The sequence below is a fragment of the Oncorhynchus kisutch genome, linkage group LG6 (assembly GCF_002021735.2).
Source record: "Oncorhynchus kisutch isolate 150728-3 linkage group LG6, Okis_V2, whole genome shotgun sequence".
NCBI classification, from domain to species: domain Eukaryota; kingdom Metazoa; phylum Chordata; class Actinopteri; order Salmoniformes; family Salmonidae; genus Oncorhynchus; species Oncorhynchus kisutch.
Window position 1 is genome coordinate 79,063,830 of NC_034179.2, and position 21,998 is coordinate 79,085,827.

General features: G+C 42.2%; 2 protein-coding genes across 3 annotated transcripts in view; both read left to right on the top strand.

Moving 5' to 3' along the window:
- The first annotated feature begins 681 nt into the window (after window positions 1-681).
- LOC109893559 (ras-related protein Rab-37) lies at window positions 682-12,646 on the top strand. 2 transcript variants are annotated; one of them, XM_031827774.1, is made up of 9 exons: window positions 684-1,309; window positions 4,769-4,879; window positions 8,802-8,843; window positions 9,689-9,755; window positions 9,850-9,902; window positions 10,274-10,339; window positions 10,873-10,929; window positions 11,184-11,260; window positions 11,444-12,646. In XM_031827774.1, the coding sequence occupies exons 1-9, from the start codon at window positions 1,199-1,201 to the stop codon at window positions 11,550-11,552; spliced, it is 693 nt and encodes a 230-aa protein (XP_031683634.1). In that variant the 5' UTR covers window positions 684-1,198; the 3' UTR covers window positions 11,553-12,646. The 2 variants fall into 2 exon arrangements, with proteins under 2 accessions (XP_031683635.1, XP_031683634.1); XM_031827775.1 differs by lacking the exon at window positions 4,769-4,879 and having other exon boundaries at window positions 682-1,309.
- Window positions 12,647-18,567: 5,921 nt separating this feature from the next.
- Window positions 18,568-21,998, top strand: part of LOC109892014 (Na(+)/H(+) exchange regulatory cofactor NHE-RF1) — a 34,500-nt gene continuing 31,069 nt past the window's right edge. Inside the window, exon 1 of the mRNA XM_031827786.1 lies at window positions 18,568-19,472. Within this exon, the coding sequence (XP_031683646.1) occupies window positions 18,954-19,472 (519 nt within the window). The 5' untranslated portion in view covers window positions 18,568-18,953. The remainder of the gene's footprint in view (window positions 19,473-21,998) is intronic.

Genomic DNA, 21,998 nt, shown 5'->3' on the forward strand with positions numbered 1-21,998 from the left:
TTTGTTTGTCTGAAGGCATATAAGCCACACAAAAGCAATGCAGAAAACAGACACACAAAGCTGCTTACCTTGGAGATACGAAAAATGCTTTGTCATACAGTAAGAGGTTGTGACGGAAATGCAGTGGGTATAAAAAGGTTTGGTTGCACTTGCAGAAACCTTTATTGTACTAGGTGGATAGAACATTAACCAAGGTTCTCCAGTCTTTCTGTCTGTCTGTCTGTCTGAGCCCACAACTGGCTGTAATGTGAAGTGATGGAGCTAGAGAGAGAGATACACCCACAAACATCTCTTTTTCTCGTCTCTCTCTTTTGAACACTGGGGGGAGACAAACTCTTAGTCAAAGATTTAGCTGGTATCCATCCACATGATCATACATGGCTTGGCAATTAGGAGAACATTTTTGACATTATGTCATGTCAATTAAGTGAAATAAAATGAGATTCTCATATGAACACTGTCTGTTTATAGTGTATTTTCTCAAGGCTACAAACATCCGTTGAAAAGTAGACATTGGTGAGGAAAGCCCACCTACCTGACATGTTGTGGATTCAATTGTAGGAATTTTTCAGAATTCGGAAATCACTGGAATAGCATTAATTTAGGATTGAAACCGAAAAGTGTATTTTTCAGTAGCAACATGTTGACAGACGTTTTTTGTCGTTCGCTGAACTCCTCCTCTTTCATGATCAACGAGTTCAGTACCACCTGTGACTAATAACTCGTGCCATCACTGCCTGTTGCGTCCGTGGCTCGTTTGAAGACCTAGTTGTTTTCATTTATGAAAATGACAAAAAACGGCCTCATTTCATAGGCCTAAATAACATTATCTTCATTGGACAAATGACAATAGCAACGTCGTTTCATCTGCCAACGCGTAAAGAATGATGCGGATCCGTTCCAACGTTCTGCATAAATGAGAAATGTTTCCGCATATCGATCATATTTTCTCCACGAATGTAGCCGCGTCCTCAAGAGAATCCCCCTTTAAGTTTTAACCACGACTCTATGATTGGCATTAGTTGATTCAGCGTCAATAAATTGTTCTTAGAAAGCGCTGGGTGGTTTTGGACAACGCTAAATGACTGCCTATGGACTCATTGCTCGTGTTAACTGGTTTTGAGTAACTGGCATCTCCGGAGGAACATCGCGCGGCGCGCTGACAGATCTCGGTGATACTGTGGTCATAGTCATTGCGATGTCCACAAAGAAGGCATCGTTGAAGGATAAAGAGACTAAAAACGGAACATCAAAATATGTGTTGGAGAGATGCGCCTCGGTTTGCGAGTATTTTGATATTGCCTTCAAGGTCTGTATTAGGCTATTCTTATTATTGGGATATATATTATTAGGCTATGTTTATTATGTGCTTAACAGTATTATGCTTATGATCATGTTATGGCGCTGCCTGCTGGTATTAATATTGACTGTAGCCTTATTAAAAAGGCTGTCCTCATAGAAGAACCCCTTTTGTTCCAGGTGATACCCTTTTTTTGTACCAGGTGAAACCCTTTTTTGTTCCATGTAGAACCCTCTGTGGAAAAGGTTCTAAACTCAGCAAAAAAATAAACATCCTCACTGTCAACTGCATTTATTTTCAGCAAACTTAACATGTGTAAATATTTGTTTGAATATAAGAATCAACAACTGAGACAAACTGAACAAGTTCCACTGACCTGTGACTAACAGAAATGGAATTATGTGTCCCTGAACAACGTGGGGGTCAAAATCAAAAGTAACAGTCAGTATCTGGTGTGGCCACCAGCTGCATTAAGTACCGCAGTGCATCTCCTCCTCATGGACTGCACCAGATTTGGCAGTTCTTGAGATGTTACCCCACTCTTCCACCAAGGCACCTCGAAGTTCCCGGACATTTCTGGGGGGAATGGCCATAGCCCTCACCCTCCGATCCAACAGGTTCCAGACGTGCTCAATGGGATTGAGATCCGGGCTCTCCGCTGGCCATAGTAGAACACTGACATTCCTATCTTGCAGGAAATTACGCACAGAACAAGCAGTATGGCTGGTGGCATTGTCATGCTGGAGGGTTATGTCAGGATGAGCCTGCAGGAATGGTACCACATGAGGGAGGAGGATGTCTTCCCTGTAACGCACAGCGTTGAGATTGCCTGCAATGACAACAAGCTCAGTCCGATGATGCTGTGGCACACCGCCCCAGACCATGACGGACCCTCCACCTCCAAATCGATCCCGCTCCAGAGTACAGGCCTCGGTGTAATGCTCATTCCTTCGACGATAAACGTGAATCCGACCATCACCCCTGGTGAGACAAAACCACAACTCGTCAGTGAAGAGCACTTTTTGCCAGTCCTGTCTGGTCCAGCGACGGTGGATTTGTGCCCAAGGAGACTTTGTTTCCAGTAATGTCTGGTTTGGATCTGCCTTACAACAGGCCTACAAGCCCTCAGTCCAGCCTCTCTAAGCCTATTGGGGACAGTCTGTGCACTGATGGAGGGATTGTGCATTCCTGGTGTAACTCGGGCAGTTGTTGTTGCCATCCTTTACCTGTCCCGCAGGTGTGATGTTCGGATGTACCGATCCTGTGCAGGTGTTGTTACACGTGGTCTGCCACTGCGAGGACAATCAGCTGTCCACCCTGTCTCCCTGTAGCGCTGTCGTAGGTGTCTCACAGTACGGACATTGCAATTTATTGCCCTGGCCATATCTGCAGTCCTCATGCCTCCTTGCAGCATGCCTAAGGTACGTTCACGCAGATGAGCAGGGACCCTGAGCATCTTTCTTTTAGTGTTTTTCAGAGTCAGTAGGAAGGCCTCTTTTTGGTGTCCTAAGTTTTCATAACTGTGACCTTAATTGCTCGCCGTCTGTAAGCTGTTAGTGTCTTAACGACCGTTCCACAGGTGCATGGTCATTAATTGTTTATGCTTAATTGAACAAGCATGGGAAACAGTGTTTAAACCCTTTACAATGAAGATCTGCGAAGTTATTTGGACTTTTACTAATTATTTTTGAAAGACAGGGTCCTGAAAAAGGGATGCTTCTTTTTTTGCTGAGTTTACATGGAACCCAAAACGGGTCTACCTGGAACCAACAAGGTTTCTTCATAGGATTCTCCAATCGGGACAGCCAAAGAACCCTTTTAGGTTCTAGATAGCACCTTTTTTTAAGAGGGTAGCCCTTGCTTTTGTGAAGTTTCCCCTTAATGCAGCACAATATACCACTATGGAATAAGAACAGCTGTTATCATTGTGGCAAGCTTCTATTCTGTTTACATTACTCTTAATTACCACACCAGTATCAATTCTGTGCCTTGTCACACACCAGTGCCCCCCTATTTCACCCCTCCCTTATGGATAATGTCAGTGGTGGAAAAAGTACTCTACAGTCATACTTGAGTAAAAGTAAAGAAGCCTTAATAGAAAATGACTCAAGTAAAAGTGAAAGTCACTCCGTAAAATACTTCTGAAGTAAAAGTCTAAAAGTATTTGGTTTTAAATATACTTAAGTACATTTGAGCAATTCCATTTACTTGTGATTCTTAAGTATCAAAAGTAAAAGTTTAAACCAGAGGGAGGACACAATTAAATGTTTTTATTTTTTATTGACGGATAGCCAGGGGCGCATTCCAACACTCAGATATAATTTACAAATGCTTCATTTGTGTTTAGTGAGTCCTACAGATCAGATACAGTGGGGATGACCAGTGATGTTCTCTTGATAAGTGTGTGAATTGGACCATTTACCTATCAAAATGTAACGAGTACTTTTTGGTGTCGGAAAATGTATGGAGTAAAAAGTACATTTTCTTTAGGAATGTAGTGAAGTAAAAATTGGCAAAAATATAAATAGTAAAGTGAAGTACAGATACCCCAAAAAACTACTTAAGGAGTACTTTACACAACTGGATAATGTATCCAATGTGACACAGGTTTATTTGATATGAATCACAGTATTCAGTCCTCCCATTCTTAGTGATATCTAAATATTGGCTCAAGGAAGAATGTAGCACTTGGTAATACAGGTTAACTGCATACCACGTAATAGTACATTTCTCTGCAAATCTTAGGGGGAAAGTCCATGTTATTGTATTTAAAATGTAATTACAGTAAAGGTGCATATTGTTACATTGTACTTTTAATCATGAGCGTTTGGGGATTGATCAGAATTAGGAGTGGTTAATGGACTAGACCAAGCAGAAGTACAACAGGTCATTCACATAGTCAAGTAGTTTCACATCAGTCCCATGATGGTTTGTGCAAATATGATCTCTCACACATATCCACTCAGCTGTTTTACTGCAGAACACTACTCATGTTGAAATTAACAAGGGTAAGTCCCACACATCAACCACATCATTTAGTCTACAACCTTATAAAGATGAAATCAACGGATGGATAAAATATCGAAACTAAACCAGGCGTCCAATAAATAACCAGGAAGTTCAGATGAGGCTAAAACAACAAGAACATTTTGCAGTAGGATCATGAGTCAGTGCTTTGACACTTAACAACACTAGTCATCATGATGTCGTGAAATTCTAGTTTTATCATTTTCACTTCTCATGGATGCACAGCATCATGAAATAATCAACAGATGACTTTCAGAAAGTAATTTGCATATGAACCAGTTGAACTCTACAATCCATCTCTTAACACCAAACATTGTTCAGTGAAAGCTTGTTTGGAGTTATTACCATTCTTCTGGTCATGTGAGGGTTGATGTCAGTGTGTTGGGCCCAGGTATGACCCCTAATCCCTCTCTCTGACCTCTGGCTGTGACGCCTCTCTAGGTGATGCTGCTGGGAGACTCTGCGGTGGGGAAGACGTGTGTGCTGGTGCGCTTTAAAGACGGGGCCTTTTTGGGAGGCAACTTCATAGCCACCGTGGGAATAGACTTTAGGGTGAGAGAGATGTCAGTAGACTCAGTGGGGTCAACTCAGGGTTGGAAGGTTCTTTGTGTCTATACATTCATAATGTATACATTATGTCTGATGTTTTTCTGTTCTTTCTCATTTCTAAATGGTCTATTTACAAGATAAACGCTAGAATGTTGAATCCATACATAAAATATTTTCCCATTTCAGTTAAATCTGTAAATCCAATAACCACTTTAAAGTGTTTTCATGCAGTGATGGCTCAAAATGTACAAACCCTTTCACAAATCAGTCAAGTCCATAGAGCACTTCTGCTACTGTGCCGCATATGGCTCCAGAATCATTGTTTTCAGCCTGGAGGAGCTGTACTTTATGTTACCCCCACAAACGATGCTCTGTCACAAGCAGCTCTCATGTGGCGGACAGATTTCCATAGCTACCAACCAGCTGCTGGAGAGACAGAGAAAAAGATAGAGAAAATGAGTGAGAGATGGAAAAAGAGAGAATATGGACAGAAAGAAAGACTCTTGAACCAGTGGATTTGGTCCCGCTCCCCCTCCAAAGAAAACACTCTATCTAATGGCTGGTAAAAAGGCGGTTTTGGAGGAAATGATGTTGCATTAAGGCAGAGTACTGTGTTACCACTCAGTGTTGATGGTGTAGACATTAGGACTGCCTGGGATGGGAGTACAACATGATAGGGATGTGTGGAGCATTTATGTAGACAAATGGAGATAATTTTATCCATGCTTGTGCAACAGGTAATAACTATTCATGAGATTCATAAATAAGTGCATTATAACAATGAGTTGTGTGTAGTGACCACCCACGGCTACTTGCATTGCATCTGTATTGAACAGAAGATTATAAAGCGAGATGATTTTGAGACTGATACATGATCCGTCAATATGTTCCTTGCTGAGCCTCCAGCTATACCAGTCAATACCCTGTGTGGATGGGAAGACTGCTGTGACTAGCTCTAACGTGGCAGGGCTATTTTGGCCCTGCTTCCTTGTAGCAGTTACTCAGTATGCGGGCTTGTCAATCTGCGTAATAATTGGAGGGAAAAAATGGAAACCCATGGCAACTAATGCAGGGGTTGGACCATATCCGTTCAGCCAAGGTGGAAGTCTCAATGGGTGGTGACTCCCATTGAGAGGGCCCATTTTAGAAGATTGGACTCACTTCAGAGAGAGTGTGTGTCTGTCACAGTGTGCTCACAGGAAAGGCAGGGGCTTGACAGTACCCGGGTACTGATAGTGGAGTAATGAGGTTAGCTTAGAGGAAGTGATTTGTAGCGTTCACTTCCTTCATTTCAACATTGTTGCTTGTGTCATGTTTTCACTTTAGTGACTTTCCTCCTGTTTTCCCCTGAAATACAAACAGGAAGTTTAAAAGGCCAGGTTGAGGTTAACTGGTTCAGTTACCTGCATAATAATGACACCTACACAGCAGACTGACCTTACAACAAGCTGTTATTGGTTGACCTTTAGAATGTGTATCATTGGGTTTGTTCGTGAGTGTGTGTGTGGGTGGGCGGGTGGGTGTATGTACGTATTTGGGACTTAGTTTAGAAGGGACACATCATTTCACATGACTTAGGCATCTTATTCCTTCTCAATCTTCCATATTCTTTCTATACTCCCTCGAAGAGCATTTTTCACAATATATGTTTTTCACTTGGAAGCATCTTATTCCTCCTCAATCTTCCATATTCCTTCTATATTGTCTTGAAGAGCACCTTTCACAAGATATGTTTTTCACTAATCCATATCCGTAGCTAAAAAATTTTTTTCACTCATGACTATTTTAGAATCCTGCCTATACAGGAAATCACATGGCGTCCCTGACAGCCACAGGAAATTAGCGGGGGAGTGGGTTGTTATTTTGCCAGTCTTCTTTCTCACTATTGCGCAATTAAGTCTAATTCCAGGACCTCTGTAGTGTGTGGGTGTAGCAATTGGCTTTCTTTGCCGGCCTCTGAAGCTCCTCTTAGTTTTCATGTTGTCTGTATGAGTCTATATATAGCAGTGGCGATTTTAGCATGGAAATCATGGTACCCCCCCCCCCCCCCCCCAAAAAAAAGTGGGATGCATGCCATCAAAGCCATAACACAACACTTAACACTACATGAATTGCACTATAACGGTGACAAACGGTGCCCACAAACGGTTAGGGCCTACATAAAGCTGTCCCAACAGCAGAGTCCCAACACCTTACCACTGTTACTACACCTGGCTTTCAGCGGAGAGCCTTGTCTGGCAGCAAAACACTTCATTCAGCCTCATTTACTGCCTTTAAAAAGACATGGCTGACTTGCTTAAACAAATGTGGTTTCTACTGACAAATGAGATGTACAAACTATGGCATAAGGGGCAATCCGTAATTCCGATTACGATGTTTATGAGCAAGCGACGACAGACGTAGTCAATAAAACTATTTGTTCAGTTCTTTTGAAATGTACAGCGACAAAATTCAGAACATGGGCCATTCTTACAGTGTACTCCCTGTACACCAAGTCAGAACCGTAGGATTTAAAAAAGGGGACATATAAACAGACAATGAAAGCTTTTACAACAATCAATGATTACAGTTCTCCAAAACAGGTTATAGGCTATATGTGCACCACCAAGTTAGAACAGTAGGCGAAATTAAGAGGTGAAAGTAGACCAAATTATTAGGGTGATGCACATTGAAAGCTGTACAAAACAGTAGCCAAACAAGCACACACCGGGCCACGAATGATGTGTTTACAATACCGCGTTGGTGAAAATACACCAAATTATTATGGTGAGGCACATGGGTTACTAACAGGTTACTACACATTAAACACTTAGTATTACTTTCTTAGCTACAGTATACATGTTTCCCTTGCATATTACATAATTTATGCGGCAGCATAGAATACATTTTTGGACAAATTTTGTCATCAAACTTTGTCATTCTCTGGATTTATGGTGGGAACTGGGGGGGGGGGGGGTACTGCCACTCCATTGAATAGCAGGCTAACGTTAGTGGTTTCTTTGCAACGCTTGCAGTTAGCCACTGATTCCTTCCAAACGACGCCTTGTTGAATTTGCGATTTCCAACTTGTTGTGTAATCTTTACGTCCAATGGCCGATGAGCACCGATACATTTGATCTATAATTTCTTCATTATTTCTCTTCATATGACAAGGATTAAAAAGGATTTGCCAGTAGATTGTCGACTTGATGACAACTGATGATGACTGCTAGCTAAGACTTTGAAAGTAAGATGTTGACATGATCTGTCTGATCAAAGCTACTGTAGATATAACATGATTTGACGTCATTTTATCTGTGGCCAATGACCTTGAGCCTTCTTGGAAGGGCATTTCTAGTCTAAGTCTATGGCAGAACCCAAAGGGCTCACATTCTTGATGTCTGTTCTTACTAAAGGTGGGTGACCGTGTGTCCCTATGAGTGACAGAACACTGAGCCAATCACAGTGCAATGCTCCTATTTTCTGCTGGCCAGGCCCCACCACCACATACAGCACTGAGCTAGGCTGAAACACCTGCATTTTAGAACTGCCTGTTTATATGCAGCTTTATTAACTCAATGAGATATATATTATTATTATTTTTTATTTTTTTTACACTGTTTGCAAACTGTTATGTGACACATTAATGCCAAAATAACATGCAAAACAGGCAAGCCCCCCCCAAAAAACAGAAGAAAAAAAAATATATATAATATATTAATGTTTTGCAAAAAAGGTGGGGCTCACAGGCCCACCTGCACTGAATGACAGGTTGCCACTGCTATACAGCATGCTGTGCCATTTCCGGTCTGTTTGTTCTTTAGAATATTCTTGCTTTCTGAAGCTTCTTAATATTTAAATATCTGTGATTGTTTTGTTTGAGTCTCTCTATTATGCAAAAAGACCCCCATAGACAGTCCTGTGGTTAACTGTTTCCTCTCCTCAGAATAAAGTTGTGACGGTGGACAACGCGAAGGTCAAACTCCAGGTGAGAGAGCAGGGACCTCTACACCCAACATTGATACCCCTATTCCTGTAATCCTATCCCTACCAGTCAAATTCATTAAACCACAGTCAGTATCATAATATTACACAGTGTCCTTATGTAGCTTATCTATTGCAAATACGTTGTTATCATATCCTGTTTTATTGACAATGCTGGCTTAGAGGAGCCAAACATTTAAATGCCTTCGGTGGGATTTGTCTGAGCAGCACACCACCCTGCATCCCAATGCTGGCTTGCCTCTGATGCTAAGCAGGGTTGGTCCTGGTTGGTCCCTGGATGGGAGACCAGATGCTGCTGGAAGTGGTATTGGAGGGCCAGTAGGAGGCACTCTTTCCTCTGGTCTAAAACAAAAAGATTCCAGGGCAGTGATTGGGGACATTGCCCTGTGTAGGGTGCCGTCTTTTGGATGGGATGTTAAACGGGTGTCTTCTGACTCTCTGTGGTCACTAAAGATCACATGCCACTGCCATCGTAAGATTAGGGGTATTAACCTCTGTGTCCTGGCTAAATTCCCAATCTGGCCGTCATACCATCATGGCTACCTAATCATCCCCATCTTCCAATTGGCTCATTCATCCCCCTCCTCTTCCATGTAACTATTCCCCAGGTCATTTCTGTGAGAATGTGTTCTCAATCAACTTACCTGGTAAAATAAATAAGCCACTTGACTATTCTAATATATTACACTGTAAAATATATTGATAATTAATTTCCCGTATTTCCCATTATGACTTGCATGCTCATTGGTTGCTGCTGGTTGGGATATTGTCCCGTTTTCCAGGTTTATTACATTGTTATAATTCATTTGTTTCACCTCTTTCTCCCAGATCTGGGATACTGCAGGACAGGAGAGATTCCGCAGTGTCACGCACGCCTACTACAGAGACGCACAGGGTAATCTCTGCTCTATTAAAACACTTCCTGGTTGTGTGTGTTGTAGAATGCTAAGAACACATGGCTGTGTGAGACTCTGCCTTTCTCTCCTCAGCCCTCCTCCTGCTCTATGACATCACCAGCAAGTCATCCTTTGACAACATCAGGGTGAGAAACCTATCATGTCACTCTTCACTCCTCCTCCTTATCTCCTCACATCTTCTCATGAGCCCCCTTTTAGAGGAAGAACCCAGAATTAATTTGACATGCCAAGTAATATATGGCCTCCACATTACATTACTGAAGTGAACTCCACAGTGACATTTCATGACATTTCCAAGAAGCCATTTTTTAAGTTTTCGAAGGTTAGGGGATAAGAGGAAGTGCAGCTCAGAATGGCAGAATGGAGAATTGTTACCAAAGCAGCAGAGCAGAGAAATGTATTACGTTTTTGTAGAGGGGATCTCCTTTAGCACTGGCATTTTTACTGACTAATCTCCGTTTTAAATCTCTCTCCTCCTCCCCCCCCTCCCATATAGGCCTGGCTGACTGAAATTCATGAGTATGCCCAGAAGGATGTGGTCATCATGTTGCTCGGCAACAAGGTGTGAGCTATACATCCTTTTGGTTTTGTAGAGTGTACCAAGAGAAGTCATCATACCAAAAGTAACAATAAGAACACAACACACACAGAAACATATTTGTCTCTGCTATTGACTTCGTAGCCTAATTACACACACCCGCACACACAGTGTCTCAGCCTCTGAGTTTATATTGAAGCTGAATTAGAACGTTACTAGTGAATACATGTGTTGTGATGATTTCAAATAGAACTGGTGGCATCTCCAGTTCAACAGCACCCATAGATCATGTGCCCCCTCTGGTGGTGCTACTACAGAGACACTGGGTCATTGCTGTCACGTTCCCCCAGACATAATTTATTCCCAGAGCTGGGGAGAGCAGCAAGACAGGGAACATTTCTCTCTCTGAGCAATGTTTGTCCTGTGGTCAGAGACTCAGAGGCAGCCTGGAGAATGCCCTGGGAACTGCTGTGGCTTGTGTGGGCTGATGTAGTGGTGCCTCTCTGGATCTAATGGACTAGGTGTGTCCATGACTCTACTCTGCTCTGTCCAAACAGACGGACATGGCCGGAGAGAGGGTCATCAAGCGTGAGGAGGGAGAGAAGCTGGCCAAGGTAAGAGACAAGGCACACTTAAGGGTTTGCTCCACTCTCCTACCACAAAACACCAAGTAGCCTCTTCAAAAGCAACTGTACAGCACTGTGAAATGAAAACGAGCTTGAAATGTTGATTTATATACTGTACTTGTGAACTGATGTTCCCTCAAGTGATGGAGAGATGTATCACTGAGTGTTTGGTAGTGAGTTCATTCATACGATGAATGTGGTGTACTTGAGTAGTGCCATTAAAAGCCCTGGATGCTTTTCAGGAATATGGAGTCCCTTTCATGGAGACCAGTGCCAAGACTGGAGTCAACGTAGAGCTGGCCTTCCTGGCTGTAGCAAAGTAAGTCACGACTCATGTTAATTCTAAATGAAAGTTGCACTGTATGTGAAAGGGCAAAGACATATTGTCCAATTATGTTCCTCATCTCTCTTTCTCTTATGTTTTCAATTTCTCTGCTCTGCACTGCTCCATCCCACACTCTCTCTCGCACTCTCTCTCTCTCGCTCTCGCTCACTCTGCCAGGGAGTTGAAGCACAGAGCTGCCCAGCAGCCCAACGAGCCCAAGTTCCAGATCCATGACTACATTGCGTCTGAGAAGCAGAAGTCTGGCTGCTGTGGTGGCTACATGTAGCTGAACCTCTCACCAACTGTTACACCACACCAGGCCACAGTGAGAGAGGGGCGAGAGAGATACAGACATCTACGGATGGAGGGAGGGAGGGAAATAAAGAGAGAGAGACATAGAGCAGTAGAGAGACAGTCCCCCTAAAATAGCATCATCTGATAGCGAGTAGTCAAAAAGAGCAGAGCAACCACATTGTGAAAAAGAGAGCACCTGGTCTGCTCACCACCTACTTGGAAAGCCTATGGCAACTAGACAACCCTCATTCTACCCCGATCAGGAGAAAAACCATGTCAGTGTTTTCAGTTGGATAGAAATCCTTTACCAGTGTATTTAAAATGTGAATTTATATTTGAAACATGCTCAGATCATTTAGTTCATGTGTTTCACATGCTGCAGCTGCAGCCTGTCAGCCGTACTCATTATTGCCATAAGGAAGGATTGGAAATCCACATTTAATTTCTTGCCCCAATATTGCCATATTTACAAAGAAATGAAGAAATGATCTGATCACTTTAAGTAAAGATGTTAGCTGGAATAAAATAAAGATTTTTGGGGGCTCACGGCTTCATATGTTTCACCACATTCTATTCAGGACTAAATGCCATTATACATGTTGTATGAGGAGTACCCTCTACTACTGTGGTGTCATACACAGCGTGTCCCAGATGCGGCCTCTTCCGGTTAAAATATGTCTAATGACAGTCATTTTGTAATTATACTCCAAATTAAAATTATTTTCTGAAATGTTGTGGTCAAATGTTAATTGAGGTGGTGGTCAGAAGTTCCAGCATGAGTTTTGATTTGCTTTTAAATGTGCCATCCACCAATGAGAGGGCTCCCTCAGACACTGTTGTTGTGGAGCCTCTATCAGTCATCATTAATGGACATTGTTGTTGTTTCTCTACTGTACATGGGTTGTTCATGGGTTGCATTGTGTAAAATGTTCCTTTGTATTTGGTTCATTATGAATGTTTGCTTATTGAATTTGCTTGATGTCACAATTATTGTCACTCTCTGTGGAGGTGTCACATTGATCACAAAGTGCCATGGAAAAGTGCTTTGTTATCGTACAGTATATAAAAAATATTTTTTGTAATGAAGATGGTGGTGTTTCATTGCAGTGTGTGTTTGTATATCTGTTCATTGAGTCTCTGGGAAGGGGGAAATAGGTCAGGGTTTCCCCACTGGTGGTTTTATTTGACCCCCCCCAAGTTTTCTGAGCAAAGAAATATATATATATACAGTACCAATCAAATGTTTGGACACAACTACTCAAGGGGTTGTCTATATTTTTACTATGTTCTACATTGTAGAATAGTAGTGAAGACATCACAAATATGAAATAACACATGGAATCATGTAGAAACCAAAACGTTCTTAAACAAATCTAAATATATTTTAGATAATTCAAAGTATCCACTGTTTGCCTTGACGACAGCTTTGCACACTCTTGGCATTATCTCAACCAGCTTCACCTGGAAGGCTTTTCCAAAAGTGTAAAAGGAGTTCCCACATATGCTGAGCACTTGTCTGCTTTTATTACACTCTGCATTCCAACTCACCCCAAACCATCTCAATTGGGTTGAGGTTGGGAGATTGTGGAGGCCAAGTCATCTGATGCAGCACTCCATCATTCTCCTTCTTGGTCAAATAGCCCTTACACAGCCTGGAGGTGTGTTGGGTCATTGTCCTGTTGAAAAATCAATGATAGTCCCACTAAGCACAAACCAGATGGGATGGTGTATCGCTGTGGTAGCCATGTTGGTTAAGTGTGCCTTGAATTCAAAGTAAATGACTGACAGTGTCACCAGCAAAGCACCCCCACACCATCACACCTCCTCCATGCTTCATGGTGGGAACCATACATGCAGAGATAATCTGTTCACCTAATCTGCGTCTCACAAAGATACAGTGGTTGGAAACAAAAATCTCAAATTTGGACTCATCAGACCAAAGGACAGATTTCCACCGGTCTAATGTCCATTGCTCATGTTTCTTGGCCCAAGCAAGTCTCTTCTTCTTATTGGTGTCCTTTAGTAGGGGTTTCTTTGCAGCAATTCGACCATGAAGGCCTGTTTCACGCAGTCTCCTCTGAACAGTTTATGTTGAGATGTGACTGTTACTTGAACTCTATGAAGCATTTATTTGGGCTGCAATTTCTGAGGCTGCTAACTCTAACAAACTTATACTCTGCAGCAGAGGTAACTGAGTCTTCCTTTCCTGTGGTGGTCCTCATGAGAGCCAGTTTCCTTACAGCGCTTGATGGGTTTAGTGACTGCACTTGAAGAAACTTTCAAAGTTCTTGAAATTTTCTGCATTGACGGACCTTTATGTTTTAAATAATGATGCACTGACATTTCTCCATGCTTATTTTAGTTGTTCTTGCCATAATATAACCTTGGTCTTTTACCAAATAGGGCTATCTTCTGTATACCACTCCTACCTTGTCACAACGCAACTGATTGGCTCAAATGCATTAAGAAGGAAAGAAATTCAACAAATTAACTTTTAATAAGGCACACCTGTTAATTGAAATGCATTCCAGGAGATACCTCATGAAGGTGGTTGAGATTCTTCCGTTGGCATTGAACAGTACACCACATCAGTCACTGGCTTCATCAATAAGTGCATCGATGACGTCGTCCCCACAGTGACCGTACGTACATACCCCAACCAGAAGTAATTGATTACAGGCAACATCCGCACTGAACTAAAGGGTAGAGCTGCCACTTTGAAGGAGTGGGACTCTAACCCAGTCGCTTATAAGAAACCCTGGTATGCCCTCCGATGAACCATCAAACAGGCAAAGCGTCAATACAGGACTAAGATTGAATCATACTACACTGGCTCCGATGCTCGTCGGATGTGGCAGGGCTTGCAAATTATTACAGACTACAAAGGGAAGCACAGCAGCGAGCTGCCCAGTGACACAAGCCTACCAGATGAGCAAAATTATTTCTATGCTCGCTTTGAGGCTAGCAACACTGAAGCATGCATGAGAGCATCAGCTGTTCTGGACTACTGTGTGATCACGCTCTCCGTAGCTAATGTGAGTAAGACCTTTAAACCGTTCAACATTCACAAGGCCGCAGGGCCAGACGGATTACCAGAACATGTACTCCGAGCATTTGCTGACCAACTGGCAAGTGTTTTCACTGGAATTTTCAACCTGTCCCTGACTGCATTTGTAATACCAACATGTTTGAAGCAGACCACCATAGTGCAGGTGCTCAAGAACACTAAGGCAACCTGCCTAAATGACTACCGACCCGTTGCACTCACATCTGTAGCCATGAAGTGCTTTGAAAGGCTGGTTATGGCTTACATCAACAGCATTATCCCAGAAACCCTAGACCCACTCCAATTTGCATACCGCCCCAAAGGATCCACAGATGATTCAATCTCTATTGCACTCCACACTGCCCTTTCCCATCTGGACAAAAGGACACCTATATGAGAATGCTGTTCATTGATTACAGCCCAGTGTTCAACACCATAGTGCCCTCAAAGCTCATCACTAAGCTAAGGAGCCTGGGACTAAACACCTCCCTCTGCAACTGGATCCTGGACTTCCTGACTGGCTGCCCCCCAGGTGGTAAGGGTAGATAACAACACATCCGATACTCTGATCCTCAACATGGGGACCCCTCAGGTGTGCGTGCTCAGTCCCCTCCTGTACTCCCTGTTCATCCTTGACTGCATGGCCAGGCACGACTCCAACACCATCATTAAGTTTGTAGACGACACAACAGTGGTAGGCCTGATCATTGACAATGATGAGACAGCCTATAGGCAGGAGGTCAGAGACCTGTCCGTGTGGTGCCAGGACAGCAACCTCTCCCTCAAAGTGATCAAGACAAAGGAGATGATTGTGGACTAAAGGAAAAGGAGGACCAAGCATGCCCCATTCTCATCGACGGGGCTGTAGTGGAGCAGGTTGAGAGCTTCAAGTTCCTTGGTGTCCACATCACCAACAAACTATTTTAACAGTTTCTACCCCCCCCCCCCCCCCCCCCCCCTATTTTACACCGCTGCTACTCTCTGTTTCTGATTCATGCATAGTCACTTTAACTCTACCTACATGTACATATTACTTCAATTACCTTGACTAACCAGTGCCCCTGCATATTGACTCTGTACCGGTACCCCCTGTATATAGCATCACCACTGTTATTTTACTGCTGCTCTTTAATTATTTTTTAATTTTTAATTTGTTACTCATCTATTTTTTACTTAACACTTGTTTTTCTTAAAACTGCATTGTTGGTTAAGGGCTTGTAAGTAAGCATTTCATAAACTTTTGACTGGTACTGTATATATTTTGGGGGGGGGGGGGTAGAATTTTCATTGTTGGACATACATGACTAAAAATACCAGGAAACCAGCTTCAAGTGATTTTAATTTAAGAAATCTGTAATGAAGTATTCCCACGCATAATAGAGACACATGATCGTATACAAATGAAAGTAAGGTTTGAAAGTATTATGTTTTAGTCAAACATGTTTGGGCTTTTTGCAGTCTACAAATGATTTGTAATCATGTGCCAGCCCCCAAACAACCGCTCCAGAAGAAATCGGCCAGCGGCTGAATCTAGTTGATGATCCCTGCTGTAGGTGGATGGGATGTGATGTACTGAAGTTGCCTCCCACCAGGTGACAGCATTGCTTTTCAAATAATAACAGGGCGTTACGCTATTTACCACTGCTGGCTCAGCTTGACTTGTTAAAGAGCCACTGAACACGCTGCTTGGCAGGTGTGTTTTTCTGTAGAAAAACAAGATTTCAGTCTTGGGGTGTTTCCTGACCGATTCCGCGTTTGGTGAAAGATGTTTGTCCGCCATCAGAAACCGATTTCACTTCCTCAAAATCCCCATAATGAATCTAATATTACTCAATAAATCTGTAATTCATTTGGACGTTTTGCCTAGGATGTTTTAGTTGCGTGATTTTACATCTAACTGAAGTGTGTGGTTCAATATTTCTCAAGTGAAGAAATGCAACACACGTTGTCTTATGTAAACAAAGTCGGAGCTGCTGGGCATGTCTGTCTCACTGTCTCTGCTATTGGATAGAGAGCAATCACTGCAGCTGTTCACCCCATGTTAGTAGGCAAATGAAACTCGTCAAATCAAAACCCAACCTTCATTACCAGTTGTGACGCACGGATGTTCCACACTCAGTTTTAGACAAGACTGACTTTATGACCAAAATGATCCTATTTACACTTTGTAGTCAATTTTGATACACTGTTTCTGATTCATATCAATGCCACATAGGCATTGAGGTAGGTAGGTTTTCAAATGGATTCGTTTATTTTTAAAGGCAGTCACTCCGTAATATCATCACTCGTTATTTGTGTCACACAAATAGCTCCAAACACACACAAAGTCACAAAGGGACTGGATGGATTGTGTTGTGAAATACATCCTACTGAATCATAAAAAATAAAAAAAATAAGCCAGTAATACATCCACTTATTGAGACAGACGGAACATGTTCATTTCAAACCACCACATATAGAGATGAATGTGAGATTATGGGAATCCTCACAGCCTTGTAATATGAAAAGGGTTATTTACCGGTACTGAACGAAAGAGGTTCAGTTTGAGCTGAGTTGCAGGGCTATATCAACCTGGATGGTGGAGTCTGTAGTGGAGATGGTGGTGCCAGGCAGAACACCCATTACTCATTGTACCTGGCTCAGCATTGTACCTGGAATCTAGCACTCCCTCCCCATCCAGTCTATCAATCCCATAGACCATAAACCTCCATGGAACTCGTCCTCTTCCACACAGTTGTACAGCTGTACCAACGATTAAATCAAACACAAACAAGAATCATTAATTCCTCAGAAACATCACATAGCACCTGACCATCAGCCTTTCTGTATACATAGTTTGAGATGATAGGCCTATCATCAATAAATTATAGTGAGTCATCAATATATTATATTAAGGACATTACCATGCATTGATAAGTGTACCTGGTAAATGTAAGTAGAAGTTACAACTCTGCTGTGGTTTTGGGTCAGTGAGGTCCTTGCCGTTTAATAGAGCATTTCTCAAGGAGGGTCTAGGTCCCTTCCTTCCACATAAAGGTTTGCATTTCTTCAGAATTGCAAGGTGGTGAGGTAGGCCTATTCAGAAGAGGTTCTGTCTGTCAGTGAGTGTGTGTTCTCACAGAGACAGACAGACATAGAGAGAGGGAGGGAGAGAGAAGGAGCACATGTGGCAAATGCAGATGTCTTCTCCTGAGCATAATATTTGTAATCTATAAATAGGGGAGGGCGGCTCATAATAATGTCTGGAACTGAGCGAATAGAATGGCATCAAACACCTGGAAACCATATGTTTGATGTTGTTGATACCGTACCACCAACCTCCTGTGATACAGTACCATATGTTTGATGTTGTTGATACCGTACCACCAACCTCCTGTGATACAGTACCATATGTTTGATGTTGTTGATACCGTACCACCAACCTCCTGTGATACAGTACCATATGTTTGATGTTGTTGATACCGTACCACCAACCTCCTGTGATACAGTACCATATGTTTGATGTTGTTGATACCGTACCACCAACCTCCTGTGATACAGTACCATATGTTTGATGTTGTTGATACCGTACCACCAACCTCCTGTGATACAGTACCATATGTTTGATGTTGTTGATACCGTACCACCAACCTCCTGTGATACAGTACCATATGTTTGATGTTGTTGATACCGTACCACCAACCTCCTGTGATACAGTACCATATGTTTGATGTTGTTGATACCGTACCACCAACCTCCTGTGATACAGTACCATATGTTTGCAGAAGGACCACATGCATTTGTCACAACATGGCAGCAGCAGCAGCAGCAGCAGCAACAGCAATAATTTTTGCTCATGCACTTGTCGATCTTTAGGGCCAATAGCATGCATGCACCATTAATTTATGCGCCTCCCTCCTCCTGGAGTATTTGAGTAGTGATTGGTGTTACTATCTGTCTTCTCCACCTACGTCACTGACCTTTATAAAGTGGTCTGCTGAGTTTAGTTCAGTGTCAGATTAGAGAATAGAGTTTTGGAGAAAAGTAAACGCATACATATAGTTAGTAGAACTTCAGGTTTGGGCGACACATCTCGGGTTGGCATACATCCCCTGTATGCACAAAGTTTAGGAGTTGCTTTTGAAAGTGAGTTGCGACTGCGGGTGACATCCAGTCACCACGGACGGCGCCTTATAAACAGACCGGTTGGATGCCAGACGCTCTTCCTTGAGAACGGTAGAGATATTCCTGTTGACGGGTACCACTCGTGCTCAGCATCCCAAACTGAGTTTTCTTGGCAACTTCCAGCTAGTGAACGATCATTCTCACAAACAACGGGTTGAATTGGTGAAATAAATAGCAGAAACTATGCCCAGCAAAAGCGAAGATAATCGGCCAAGACTCTGCCTGCTGGAGAAAGGGGACAATGGTTATGGGTTCCATCTCCACGGTGAGAAGGGTAAGACCGGGCAGTTCATACGGCTTGTGGAGCCCGACAGTCCGTCTGAAACTTCTGGGATTCGCGCGGGGGACCGACTGGTGTTCGTGAACGGGGAGAACGTGGAGAGTGAGAGCCATCAACAGGTTGTGTCCCGGATAAGAGCCACCGTGGGCCAGCTCGAGCTCATTGTTGTCGACCAGGACACTGAGCAACTGTTGAAAAAACACAAGATGAAGTGTCTCAAAGAATATGTCACGGAGCGCATTCCTTTACCCAGCGACGACGAGTCAGAAAGCGAAGACGTTAAGGAGAACGGGACACCATGCGGGACACCATGCGGGACACCGAGAGAATCCACACCCATCCCGGAAAATAACGGAGAGCTCCATGGCCACGTAGAGCTCCATAGCCATGTTGAGAAAAAGCTGAGCATCAACTCTGAGAAGGTGAGTGTGCCAAAGTGCAAAACCTGAATAATCAATGGAATTCTTATTTTGGGTCATTGATGTAGCCTGGTGGTCACAGTAAGCTACATTCTGCAAATACACACCTGAGATTCAGTTACAGTTTGCGTAATAGTACCACTGACACTGTCCTAGGGATTTCAATTAAACGAATGAGATGTTTTTTGTAATTCATCTATTTATTCACCAGCAATGTAATTAGATTATTTTAACTTTTAAGTCACCTTTTGTATAAGTGCACTGTGAGAATAACAAATGATATGGTCAGCTGCAAAGCCCAATATTCCCACTCTCTTCATTGTAGCAGTTTTGGCAGAGATAGCAGGTTGTAGGCGAGTCAGTTGGCTGCACATTTGTTGTGGGTGGTGGTGAGAGGTATTGGGAGGGGGGGGTTTAAGAGAGGTAGGACAAACAGCCTGTTTCAGCCTCGAGTTCAAGTTAATTTGACAGTGAAGCTGCTGCACACCACACACATTTGTGGGAAAGGGCAACAACATTTTTTTATGTTGTTGTTCTGAGGTTTGAAAAAGAACTGACACTTGACATTGAGGTTGAATAGAAAGCATTTGAGGTTTACTGAAGCAGATATCTTTGAACACACCATATCCAACATATTTCTGGCGTCTTCATGTTTTCATGACTCACAATGTAATGCACCCACAGTGGAACACAAGAAACAAATCAAAATACACTTCTTGATTATGACCTCCCGCTGTCTATGAAAACAAATGAAGAGTTTCATTCCAAAATGCTATATATCCATTTTCAGAAATGTTGGTAAAGTAGCTTTTATTGTTTAAATAACTTATGAAAGAGATTGGTGTGTTTTTTCACTATCTCATAATGTCATGAGGTTGTTCATTGACAGACAAGTATTTTTAAGAAATCTATAACTTAATGGTTTCATTTCAGTCACTCTCAGATAAATAAGTAGTACTGCTAGGTTTTACAGTCACATTTAACAAATAACATTTTGTTTATTAAAGAACTGAACAAATGATACATTGGTGGCATCAATATTTAATAGAGTTATTTTTATTATGTGAGATCTGTATGTAAAACATTTATAATTAACATTGTATTCATCTTGTCCAGAGCAACATACAGTTCGTGCAGCCACATACAGCGCCTTCAGAAATGATTCACACCCCTTGACTCATTCCACATTTGGTTGTTTTACAGCCTGAATTTAAAATGGACTTAGTTTAGATTTGTTGTCACTGGCTTATACACTTTACCCCATAATGTCAAAGTGGAATTATGTTTTTAGTCATTTTTTACAAATGAATAAAAAATGTAAAGCTGACATTTCTCGAGTCAGTAAGTATTCTACACCTTTGTTATGACAAGCCTAAATAAGTTCAGGAGTAACATTTGCTTAACAAGTCACATAATAAGTTGCATGGACTCACTCTGTGTGCAATAATAGTGTTAAACATTATTTTAGAATTACTACCTCATCTCTGAACCCCACACATACAAGTACTGTAAGGTTCCTCAGTCGAGCAGTGAGTTTCAAAAACAGATTCAACCACAAAGACCAGGGAGGTATTCCCAATGCATCGCAAAGAAGGGCACCTATTGGTAAAAAATTTAAAAGCAGACATTGAATATCCCTTTGAGCATTGTGAAGTTACAATGTTGAAGTTACATGTTGGATGGTGTATCAATACACCCAGTCACTACAACGATACAGGTGTCCTTCCTAACTCAGTTGCCGGAGAGGAAGGAAACCACTCAGGGATTTCACCAGGAGGGCAATGGTAACTTTAAAACAGAGTTGAACGGCTGTGATAGGAGAAAACGGTGGATGGATCAGAAACATTGTAGTTACTCTACAATACTAACCTAACTGAGTCAAAAGAAGAAACCCTGTACAGAATAACAATTTTCCAAAACATACATCCGGTTTGCAACAAGGCACTAAAGTAATACTGCAAAAAATGTGACAAAGCAACTTTTTGTCCTGAATACAAAACTATTATGTTTGGAGCAAATCCAATACAACACATTACTGTGTACCACTTTCCATATTTTCAACCATAGTTGTGGCTGCATCATGTTATGGGTATGCTTGTAATTGTTAAGTACTGGGTAGTTTTTCAGGGAAAAAAAGAAAGGGAATGGAGATAAGCACAGGCAAAATCCTAGAGGAAATGTAGTTCAGTCTGCTTTCCACCAGACACTGGGAGTTTAATTCACATTTCAGCAGGACGATAACCTTATAGCACAAGGTCAAATTTACACTGGAATTGTTTACCAAGAAGACAGTGAATATTCCTGAATGGCTTAAATCCTGAGTTACTTAAATCTCCTTGAAAATCTATGGCAGGACCTGACAATGGTTTAGCAATGATCACCAATCATTGATCTTGAAGAATTTTGAAAATAATGGGCCAATGTTGCACAATCCAGGTGTGGAAAGCTATTAGAGAATTACCCAGAAAGACTGACAGCTGTAATCGCTGCCAAAGGTGATTCTAAAATGTATTGACTCAGTGGTTTGAA

Coding starts and splice junctions, on each gene's coding strand:
- LOC109893559 (XM_031827774.1), top strand. CDS start 1,199: ATGTCCACAAAGAAGGCATCGTTGAAGGATAAAGAGACTAAAAACGGA. Junction 9,903..10,273: donor CATCCTTTGACAACATCAGG/GTGAGAAACCTA, acceptor CCTCCCATATAG/GCCTGGCTGACTGAAATTCA. Junction 11,261..11,443: donor GCCTTCCTGGCTGTAGCAAA/GTAAGTCACGAC, acceptor TCACTCTGCCAG/GGAGTTGAAGCACAGAGCTG.